The sequence below is a fragment of the Rhynchophorus ferrugineus genome, unplaced genomic scaffold (assembly GCF_030347505.1).
Source record: "Rhynchophorus ferrugineus isolate W39M unplaced genomic scaffold, kcgeb_rfMv2 rfM2, whole genome shotgun sequence".
NCBI lineage: Eukaryota > Metazoa > Arthropoda > Insecta > Coleoptera > Curculionidae > Rhynchophorus > Rhynchophorus ferrugineus.
Window position 1 is genome coordinate 76,150,208 of NW_027472581.1, and position 12,120 is coordinate 76,162,327.

Below are 12,120 nucleotides of genomic sequence, written 5' to 3' on the forward strand. Positions count from 1 at the left end.
TTTCTAACATGTCATGGGGAATTGATAATGCTGTGAAGAACTTGGTACTATACGGGTTTCAAAATGTGATAATTGTGATAATTGATGTGATAAATAATATGGTTTGATGGTCATTTGATCGATTTACCTGGTGTTTATAAAACATAGTAATATCCGCTAACTTCCTCAGCATACAAGTCAAATTTTATTATGCATTTTAGTGGTAGCTAATTAAGAAGCACTCGCCGAGTTATTAGATAATACTCTGGAACTATCTTGATATAAACATTTTTTCGATTGTCGACTAATTATTGACAATATCCTACGGAGTTATTAATTTGTCACTTTACTTATATTTCTATTTGGATTAAATAATTTATCATATTGTTCACCATATTAAGGTTGGAAAATATTTTCTAAGCACTGAGCAAATAATTTTGACTTCTCGCATGCTTCTTTCTTTCGGCGGATTTTAGTAGTTTGTTCGATTTGATCTTTTAAACAAACTCGAGAGAATAATCAGTATTTTGATCGTCTGCTCAGTACTTTAGAAATTCATAGCCGTTCATAATTAATATACTTTAATTGTAGAAAATTATATTATAGAGTGTGAAAGCTTTATGAGCGTGTATGTTACTGTTCAGAATATACATGAACTTTTGGTTAAAATGTATGAGGAAAGAACTAATACTAACTATTAAACAGATATGCCAAATGCGTTAAGGAGAATGAACTGATTAAATGTAGTTTTATCAAGAAAAATGTATATAGGTAGAAACAGAACAAACTAAGGAGAAATAGAGTGTTATCGAAATAACTTAACAAAAAAACATTGCATCTTACGAAACAAGAACTAAGTGTAAAAGGTAAACATGCTCTATAATGAAAGTAAAATACAATACAGATATGCAATAATGAACAATTGTGGTGTATTAGGCCTTCGGGGGATATCACTGCATAAAAAACGCGCCTAGAAATTTACCTAACTAGTGTGGTAAAAAGTACAATGTAAATATAATAAAACAACCCTAACCTGTAAATTATTGTGAATGTATAATCAATTATTGTTTTGGATCCTTCGTTAATATATGCATTGGATGTATTATAATGTTAAAATAAATTATATTAGACAAAATTTTTGTCGTATTATTTTACTTAGATTAAAATTTTGTTATATGTTATAAGTCAAAATGTACTAAAGTTGAGTTGCTGAATAACTATACATATAATTAACTATATATCAATAATTGTATCTCAAAAATGTTTATCCAAATATTAGGTTATTTAATACTCTCCATACTATAGTTGAATTCTATAAAGTATTATAGTTCATTTTTACACAATTTTATCATTTTATTATAATAATATCTATATTTAATTATAAGCGTTTTTGTCATGCAGTTTGGATCACCAGCGACTTGAAATTTATGAAGATAACAATAATGGTATGATGGTGAATATTAATGGGGTAAAGTGCCTCGCTTTCAAAAATTTGCCAGGAATACTTGAAGAATGCTCCTTACTATTGATACTGTCGTTCTCGAATGCACAGGTTGAGAGAAAATTTAGTGAAAATTTAGCTCATCAGACAAAATACTTGTAAGAAAAATATAGAAAATAGCGTAACGTTATAATTCATAACATGACACTATATTCCATATTATAAGAATATAAAAAATAAATATTATTTAAGGCCTTGAACATTGTTTCACTTCCTAAAATAATTTTGAGGGGAATTTGTGGGGAATCAGAAAAATTTTCTGGAAATTTGGCTTGGATTATTGAGATGTTTTATAAATTGAAGTTGATTACTATACATTTTGATTATTATATACTTCCTAATAGCAAATATGCTATCAATATAATAAAAACTAATCATTTTTAATTATTCTTCTTAATTAATTAATTTCTTAAATACTCGATAATAAATTAAATATATATATTTTAATTTTCGTACTCACTTTTTGTTTGTCTATATGTATGTGTCGTAAATACGGATCAAACAGGAGCTTATCTGGTTCTACATTGACAGGACTTTGCCTTCGACCCCTCGAGCACATATTCCATTGAGGATTCATTAGTCCCCAGTATGCAGGGCCTGAAAATAAAATAGAATATAAGTACATTATAGAAAACTAGAGGCAGTTAATAATTGATTATTATTATCAATATTAACTGTTCTTGTTGTTCAACTAGTAAAGTGGTAAACTGGTATATCTACTTTAATAGTTTTGATGATATTGAGATACTACACATATAAAATTAGCGTTTTATGGAAAGAAAAATGTAAAATGTGTTTTTTGAATTTGGTGCTTTTCTGCAAATATGTTTGTCATTAATACCTAGAGAATTAAATTATCTAAAGAAATGTTCTTGAGTTAGTTTTATTATAAAGCATTATTATTGAACCTCTAGTATTTGGTTGTTGCTTTGTGCATTTACGTACGAAACCTGGTATAAATTAATTTGTAGTTAATATTTGTTTCCTTCTCTATTCAGCCTCATTGCAAACGGTATCCGAACAATAAGCCACTGTGCTACTTTAAACTATTTGTTTGTTGTTTTTTAAGAGGGAGTTTCAATCTCTGGGCGCAGCTCCCATCCCACTACATGAACATATTGTAGAGACTGGGTATCTTCCCTTAAATCTCACATGCTGCTGTCCTCTTATTCTACCCAGCGTCAATGAAAGCTCGTTTGTATGTTGCGAAACTCCCTTCTCATTTTATAATATGCTAACTTATTTCCTGCTTTATATTGAGATCTTGATACATGTATATGTTGCTCATGATTCAAAACAAAACCTATGTAACAGCAGGAATCTACTGTATAAAATGTCAAACTGGTGACACCGCCTAGAATTGGCTTGAGAGGGGAAGTGTGTCTATATAGGTTAAAACAGGTCAAATGAAAATTTCTCGGCCCGACAGATAGATGGCGCTACTAGAATTAAATCCTTTTTTTTAGTTAGCCCTAACCCTCAACAAATGCGTGTGTTAATTTGACTGCTGTCGGTCATTAGTTTGTGAATTATGGCATTTTGAGTGAAGCAACTTTTGTTATTGTTAGAAAAAAATGCATAAAAAGGAATTTCGCGTGTTGATAAAATATTGGTTTTTGAAGGGAAAATACAGTTCAAAGAAAAACTAAACTTGATGCCGAATTTCCGGACACTGCCCCAGGAAAATCAATCATCAAGGGTTGGTATGTTAAGTTTAGATGTGGTGAAGTGAGCACCGAAGACGATGAACGTAGTGGACGTCCAAAAGAGGTTGTTACCGACGATAACATTAAACAAACAAAATGATTTTGAATGACCGTAAATTTAAATTGAATGAAATAGCACTCTAAAGGTATCAAATGAACGTGTACATCATATCATTCACGAATATTTAGGTATAAGGAAGCTCTGTGCAAAATGGATGCCACGCGAGCTCACTTTTGACCAAAAACAACGATGAATTGTGACAATGGATGAAATATGGCTCCATCACTTCACTCCGAAGTCCAATCGACATCTGAGTGCACTGCACACGATGAATGCGCTCTAAAGCATGGGAAAACGCAACAGTTCGCTGGCAAGTTTATGGCGTCTGTATTTTGGGATGCGCATGGAATAATTTTCATTGACTATCTTGAAAAAGGAAGGACCATCAACAGCGACTATTACATAGCCTTATTGGACTACTTGATGGACGAAATCGCCGAAAAACGGCCGCATTTGTAGAAAATGAAAGTGCTGCTTCACCAAGACAATACGCTGTATAACAAGCCAGTGAAAAAGATAGCAAAAATCCATGAATTGGGCTTCGAATTCCTTCCTCATCTACCGTCTTCTCCAGGTCTGGCCTCCAGCGACTATTTCCCGTTCTCATATCTCAAAAGAATGCCCGCTGGGAAGAAATTTTCCTCGAATGAAGAGCCGAAATTGAAACCTATTTTGAAGCAAAGGACAAATCGTATTATGTATATACGTCACTATCAATGTAATCAGTGTATCACCCTTGAAGGTAATTATGTTGAATAAAATGAAACTAATTCTACCAAAAAAAATTGTTGTACTATGGTAGGCCGGGGACTGTTCAATTGACTTGTTATATTTTTTATTTAATTTTTTTTATATTTATAGTCAATATTACATATGTAGCACCTATTATTTCACCGCCCCCAATACATTTTAACATATATTTATTAACAGTTCTTAACAACAAAATAATAACAAAATAACTTTTCTTTAGTACCCTTAAAAAATATAACTCGCGCAATAATAAGATAATTAACCGGAATAAAATTAATCGTCAAGAAAAAATGACAGGTTGATGTTGGATTGGCAATACATCCGCAGTTAATCAAAGCATTTCTCAGTATAGGTTGTCCCAAAATATGGATTGAGAAGCTCAAAGATCCCTAACCATAAACTATTACAAGTAAGAAACATTAAAGTATTCAAACCTCTAATCCATGGATTACCAACACATGCATCTCGGTTCAAGATGTAAGGCCACTAAGGACGGACGGAGGTTACTCTGAATTAACATATTCTACTGGAATTTGCACAGAAATCTGCAAATCAAGATAAACGGCCAACAAATATCGATTGTAATAGCTCAGTTTCTTAGCAATAAACGTTTGGAATATGAAGTCCCTAAATTGTGGAAAACCATTCTGTAGAGGGTACCATGGAAATATACTTATAACTGCTATAAGATGTGCGGATGGAATTGTAATCACGTATATCCATATGGCCTTTTCTTCAGGAAAGAGGTGTTAAGCAGCTCTGACTATCGGGCCATCTGTGTTAAATTTATCTGAATGGTGGAAAAGTAAGACGGGTTGGTCGAGTTTCTAATAGATAAAAACCAAGAGTGTCCCTTCTTCTTTCCTTTAAATTAAACCAGTTCTTAAGTAAAATAATAGTTTCTACTTGGTTTTAAAAGCTCTTTCTTAATATATCTTATATATAAAATTCTCATGTCACAATATTCGTTCACACACTCATCTGAAAATAGTGTCTATTTTTCAACGCCAATTTTTTTTTAATATATTTTTTTTATTATGTGGCATTAAAAAATACATACAACCCTAAATTTACCTTTTCTATTACCAACCACTGCTTTTTAGATTCTTCGATAATATATGCATTAGATGTATCATAATGTTCAAATAAATTATATTAGATAACATTTTTGTTGTCTTATATTACTTAGATTAACATTTTGTTATATGTTATAAGTCAAAATGTACTAAAACTCAGAGTTGCTGCGCCAACATTGCGACATTTTGACAGATCATGTGGGCTTAGCTGTTTGATGTAGATCATTGCTGTTTAGAATTAACTATACATCAATAATTGTATTTCAAGAATGTTTATCCAAATACTAGGTTATTTAATGCTCTCCATACTATAGTTGAATTCTATAAAGTATTATAGTTCATATTTAGGCAATTTTATTATTGTATTATAATAATATCTATATTTAATTATACATGTTTTTATCATGCAGTTTGGATCACCAGCGACTTGAAATTTATGAAGATAACAATAATGGTATGATGGTGAATATTAATGGGGTAAAGTGCCTCGCTTTCAAAAATCTGCGAGGAATACTTGAAGAATGCTCCTTACTATTGATACTGTCGTTTTCGAACGCACAGGTTGAGAGAAAATTTAGTGATCTTAAAAAAAAATAGAAAACAGGGATGCGTAATGCGAGATATTTAATAAATTGAAGTTGATTACTATACATTCTGATTATTATAAACTTCCTAATAGCAAATATGCCATCAATCTATCAATATAATAAAAACTAATCACTAAAATCGCATTAAAAATACATACAACCCTAAATTTTCCTTTTCTATCACCAACCACTGCTTTTTAATAGACATTTTAATAATTTTATCATGTTTTGTCCCACTCGATAACATCAATTATTATCACTTGGTTTTGTTTTCCAACAGAGGTTTTGAACTTACTGGATTTACCAGGCATGCCACCGCATAACTTACAATTGAAGGTTGGATCACCAATTATTTTGCTTCGTAATTTGAACCCGCCGCGGCCATGCAACGGTATGCAATTAGTCATTATCGAAGCCACCATTTTAAATGGCAAGTTTCGAGGTGAAAATATATAATACCATGAATACCTATTATACCCACACATGTGCCAATTCAATTTAAGCGTATTCAATTTACGATTAGATTGACATTTGCAATGATAATTAATAAATTCCAAGGCCAAACAATGTCTGTTTGTGGCTTAGATTTGAGCACACCATGTTTTTCTGGGATACTTATCCAATCATGTATGTGTAATTAGAATAGTTAGAATAACAGTGAACATTTCAAACATAAAGGAACGATTTACTCATATTGTGGAAATGGAAATTAACAGTGAGTTAAAAAGGGACAACTCTATTGACATACGTGTTTACAGAAAGGAAAATAACAGTGAGTTAAAAAGAGACAACCCTATTGACATAAGTGTTGAGAGTGACAAAGTAGTCGATGGACCATCCCCTTCAATATTGGCAAAATCCGACTCCCTAAAAACTTCGTTTGTCATATTATCAGGACGGAAGCTAGAAATTACTGAATTAGTGTAAAAATTCATCGTGGTTACCTTCCTCATCTGATGCTTCCAATGCACAAAGTGTGACATCAATCATGCTGTCAGAATTTGATCTCTATAATAGTAGCTATTTTATGATGAATGGTTTGGATATGAAATTAATATAAAGAACGAATTAGGGATAAGTGAAAGCATTATGATAATTAAGGCTGGCGAATCACTTAAAGGCCGGGGGCTTTTAACTGTTAATTGTTACTGTTGTGAATGTCGACTAGTTAGACGAACATGGTAAGAATTTTGTAAGGATCTCATTATTGTGTTTCCTATCAAATAATCTCTAGGTGAACTTTCATATAATGCAGCAACACTACGATGCCAAGACTGTCCATCTCTTAATAACTGCGGAATTCGAAAAATCTGCAAGATCAGAACTTTTCACAACGACCTCCTGTGGAATAGGGTTTTAAGTATGATTGAGTACGGCTTATGTCATTTTGAAGCTGGAGCGGTAATACAAATTCCAAATCCCGGCAACGGGCGAGAAGTTTTAAAAATTTTAAGCGAGTTTGACGGTCGCAAACGAAAGGAGCCACCAAGGTCATTTTCTGTTGATTTTCCTAAAATACCTCGTCCACAAGAATACCAATACATGTGTGAATAGCCGGGTCATGGGAGAAAGGAATGCACTCGAAATAAAAAGATAAAGTTTTATTTAAACAAATAGGGCCTTTATTTATAGTTCCTAATATATAACATATATATAACCTTAATTATTTGTGTAACTTAATTATGAACATATTTGTTAGCGCCAAAGGTGTATTATTAACTTGTGCAATAGAGTATGAAATTGATCAAAATGTACTATTAATGCACACCAAATAAACCTACATTTCCAGCCAATAACATTCGAAAATGTATATATAGTCACGTTCCATCATCAAACGCGACCTTGTCGGTTTTACACCAGACGCGATTTCATCAAATAAAACTTCACGTTTTTCAGATATGAAGTCGAAAATTATCCACCATCGCAATTTACTTTTACAGCCGGCCGACATTAATTAAAGGCAAATTGGTTTAACATTAACCACATTTACGAGTCAATATAATTTTTTACGGCACCTTTATATGTCGTAAAATTTCAGCCAATATAAAACGTGCTAGTTATAATTTTGTCGTTCAGGTCCATCCGGCTTTTAAAAGACAAATTTTAAATATACTCGCCCTGTAGCCCGATATACTCTGATATTTCGTTATGCGGATTTAATGAAGCATTATCAGAAATAACGCGGGGAATTAAAAAATGTGTTAAATTGGCGAAATATTCACACGTAAAATTTTATATTATTACAATACTGATTCTACCATACCATTCATTAGTGAAAGATAGGTAGATAAAAATAAATTATTACTACATATTTTAATTCTATCTTATCCATATTTTAATAAAATATGAAAATTTAAAATAAAACCTTGATAAAAAAGTTTTAAAATCTCTTTTACCGCCTAGGGATTGGACTTGCCAACTTCTAACGGATCAGCTTAAAAATCATTCCGGAAGGTATCTAGACTCTTCCAGCCTGATTACTAGCGCGATTTAGATAGATATGTCTCACCACGCTCTAGGTTTTGACAAGGTCTGCTATTAAAAAAATATATTTGTTCTCTCTCATAAAATGATTCCTTATTACGGCGAGTAAACTATGCTCTCGATATTTTATTTTAGTATCAACAGGATTAACCAAGACAGAAATATTACAACAGGGATATCAGACGAAATCAGAGCCTTCATAGGTCTCTATGCCACCTAAAAATAAATTGTGAACCAAGCAAGTAAACGGAAAGCTATGCTTAATGAGTCATATTTTAAAAGTTTTCTTCAATTTATACCACTAATAATAAGTGGAGATAGTGAAAGCGCAACGGGAAATACAAAAAACAGGAATAAGAAAAGCAATGTTTTGCCTATATACGCTGCTATTGAATTAAAAATATGTATATATGTTATGTAATATGACTCTGACTCTCTGTTTTCTAATAGACCCTCAGCCACCTTTTTATCGTTATTCAACAAGTTGCCTGTTCTTTTCGTAAAATAAAACAGTTTTTTAAGTAAAATAATATTATTTATTAATATTTTGTATAATAATCAATTTTTTAGTTTAATACCCTTTCCCAAAATACAACGGGAATGATGTTGCTGCGAATTAACACAGTTTATTGGAATTTGGATAGAAGATTGTAATTTAGTGTGAACGGTCACCAAAGGCGGATTACAGTAGCCCAATTATTTAGCCGTAGACTATTGAAATCACTAAAATTTGGAAAACCATTCCGTAGAATGGTACCATGGAAATTTGGGTATAAACAGTGCCATTTCGAAGATCTTCAATGGCAAACTGGTGGATGAAACTACAATTGATGCTCAATTACAATTTTTATAATAACTATATGCTGCCCTGACGAAATATCCTGAATATTCCTGTAGCCATTACTTAGAACGAAGGTGTTGTGTAATATGGCCCTGACTGTCTGTCTGTGTGTTTTAAAACTACCTGTGAACGGGTGAGACGGGTTGGTCTGTTTTCTAATTGACCTTTAGTGTCGTTTTGTATCGCCGCTCAACCTGTTGCCTTTCCTTTCCATAAAGTAATACACTTCTTTTTCAGGAAAGCAAGAGACGTGTTATTGAACGGCAATACAAAACATCACCGACAGTTTTTGTCTATTATAAGAAAGATAAGAAGCACTATCTTGGCGATATTTCACACGTTACATCTTTCAATCTTAACACAAGTACTTGAATACGCAATGTATTCCGTATCCAGTGACATAACAGACGCTAAAAAGCTTTTTATTCCACGAAATATGGAAAATCAGTTAAACAAGAAAATTTAGCTTGATTGTCGACTCCAAGCAAGATCACATCTACATAGTATAATTTCATTAAAATAACACTGGAAACCAAAACTGGAGGTTAAAAGAAACATACAGAAGAATGAGGTGATGAGAGCAAGTCGTACTTTAAACTAAAAGACTAAGAGACTATAATAATTGCGACAATAAACAAATTAATCACGAACTGGACATTCAGAATCGCATCGAGCAGTTGACAAATGAGCAAATAAAACGTAAGGCCCAAATTAAGAACATTAAAGTGTTACATTTAACCAATACTGCGGTAATAAAATGTAGATGTAGGACAAGTAGCAAGAAAATATCAATCAATACTAGTTATAGATAATCACCTTTGGATAAATAGAAGCAAGTATATGACCTGGCAGAAAGAATGCATCATGGATGAATAACATAAAAAAATTATTTAACCGAACAGCTGCATATAATCTTCAAACGGCACCAGGCAGCGAGATATAGATAGTCCCACATGCTATACGACACGTCTAAAAGAAGAAGTAAATGGTCCGAACAGTAATTGAAGTTGCGTCGCATAAATAATTTGCAGAACAAGAACTCGTAAGAGCCGGATTTTAGCATTAATATATGTGCATACGTTTGTCAATTAGAAGCAATTTTTTTTTCGGTATCGTCTCCACCTACAATTCTCCTATTTCATTAATAATGATATATTTAGTCTACAAATACTACTATTAACATTTATTATCCCACACTGCAAAATTAGCCAGCACAGACATATTTTTTTACATTAGGAGTCGTGATATATTCATATCAACACAATTAGAAAATCCTCTTTTGATTTCATATTTCTTTTAAGTACACCCTCAAAAGGTCGACATATAATCAGACACGATGGCAATACAGACATGATTCGAAGAAATCAGAAAATAAATAAATTACCGAAGGATTTTCGACAGTGAAAAATATATGGTAAGAAAAATGGAAATCTCTCAATACTCCCTATATCAGACGTTTGATTTATTGCATGGAAAAAAATAAATATTCAGAATAAATTGGACAAATCATCAGCATAGAAACTTGATACTTTTGTGAGTGTCTGGGTTACTTTTTTTACATTTTTAAGATTCGTTCTGGATGACAATTAAAATGATATATATTTAGAGACCCATTTGATCACCCACATTTGATACGATATATATTATTGCAAATTTGAATTATACGACCTAATGATAAAAAAATATTTATATAGATATCTGGAGGAGGCGGAATCGTTTATTTTATGTTTACAAAGAAACAGAACCCCAAAATAATACTCCGAGAATAATATTATATTTTTGCATGTGTCTGGATCAGTATTTTGTTGAAAATGTGAAGTATCAATGTAAAGAAATGTTAAACCGTCTGTCTTAAAAAATTAATTAAGTTTTTTTAATATTATTTAATTATTACATTGTTACTAGTCGTTTCCGTCTAGACTACAATTTGTCTTAATGATAACTTAAATATAGGTATATAACTAGGAGGACCCATCGGGCCTATCTCAGTCTCTGGTGATGAAATAATGTTTACTCATTTCACTGCTGTATTTTTTATTATATGCACCCTACTACACAACACTACACAAGATCAGATTATTTGATTATTTTGAGTCTGTGTCCTGTTCTGGTGGTATACAAAAGCTGCAATATTTCAATATTCTTATGAGAATGGAGTCCTTCCTTATGCCCCCTTGCAATTCTCTTGATTTCTTGACTGACTGTGGGTATCTGAAGGTCTCGATGTAGGTAATCAGTCCTATAGTATTTGGGTGCGCCCACAATACCTCTCAGGACTTTGTTGTGAAAAATTTGAATTTTATTTATGTTACTCTTTGCATAACATCCCCATAATTGAACTCCCTATGTCCATATAGGTTTCAATATTTGCTTATATAATAGCAATTAATTATGTACTGATAATTGTGATTTTCTTCCAATTAGCCAGTACAGTTTCCTATATTTCAATTCCAGTTCTTTTTTTCTTCTTTATATGTTCTTTCCAGCGAAGTTTTGCATCTAGATTAATTCCGAGATATTTAGCGTTGTTGCTATATGGAATGATAGTATTATTTAATGTTATTGATACTTGTACGGTCTGTTTATAGGTGAACTGCACATGTACAGATTTACTTTCATTAATTCTTATTTTCCAAGCTTGTGTCCAATTATTTATATTGTCACTTGCCTGTTGTAATTTTCGATGGGCTTCTTCACTATTGTGTCCAACAGCTATAATCGGAGTATCATCAGCAAATGTAGCCAGCGTAATATCCATTTGTGGTATATCCCAAGCGTAGAGTAGATAAAGCATTGGCACCAGTACACTTCCTTGTGGTACACCTGCTTTAGCTTCTTTTATTGTAGAGTAAGCTTGTTCTTGTTTGACTCTAAACATTCTGGTTGTAATGTATGATTTTAATCGTTCGGTGTGTTGTTTTGGTAGCATTTTCTGTAGTTTATGAACGGTCATCTTCATGCCAAACCTTATGGAAGGCTTGTCCTATATCTAAGAATACAGCTGAGCATACTTTTTTGCTTTTGTAGGGTTTTTCAATAACATCTGTTATTCTGTAGACCTGGTCAATTGTTGAGTGCTTGTTGATAAACCCAAACTGGTGTGTTGGTATTAGGATTTTTCTCTCTATGATCGGT

General features: G+C 32.4%; 1 protein-coding gene across 1 annotated transcript in view; it reads right to left on the reverse strand.

Annotated features, from left to right (window-relative positions):
• The window catches only part of CARPA (Carbonic anhydrase-related protein A), a 626,351-nt gene that overhangs the window by 253,485 nt on the left and 360,746 nt on the right, over positions 1–12,120 (reverse strand). The window contains exon 3 of the mRNA XM_076394854.1: positions 1,941–2,077. Coding sequence (XP_076250969.1) covers positions 1,941–2,077 — 137 coding nt within the window. The remainder of the gene's footprint in view (positions 1–1,940; positions 2,078–12,120) is intronic.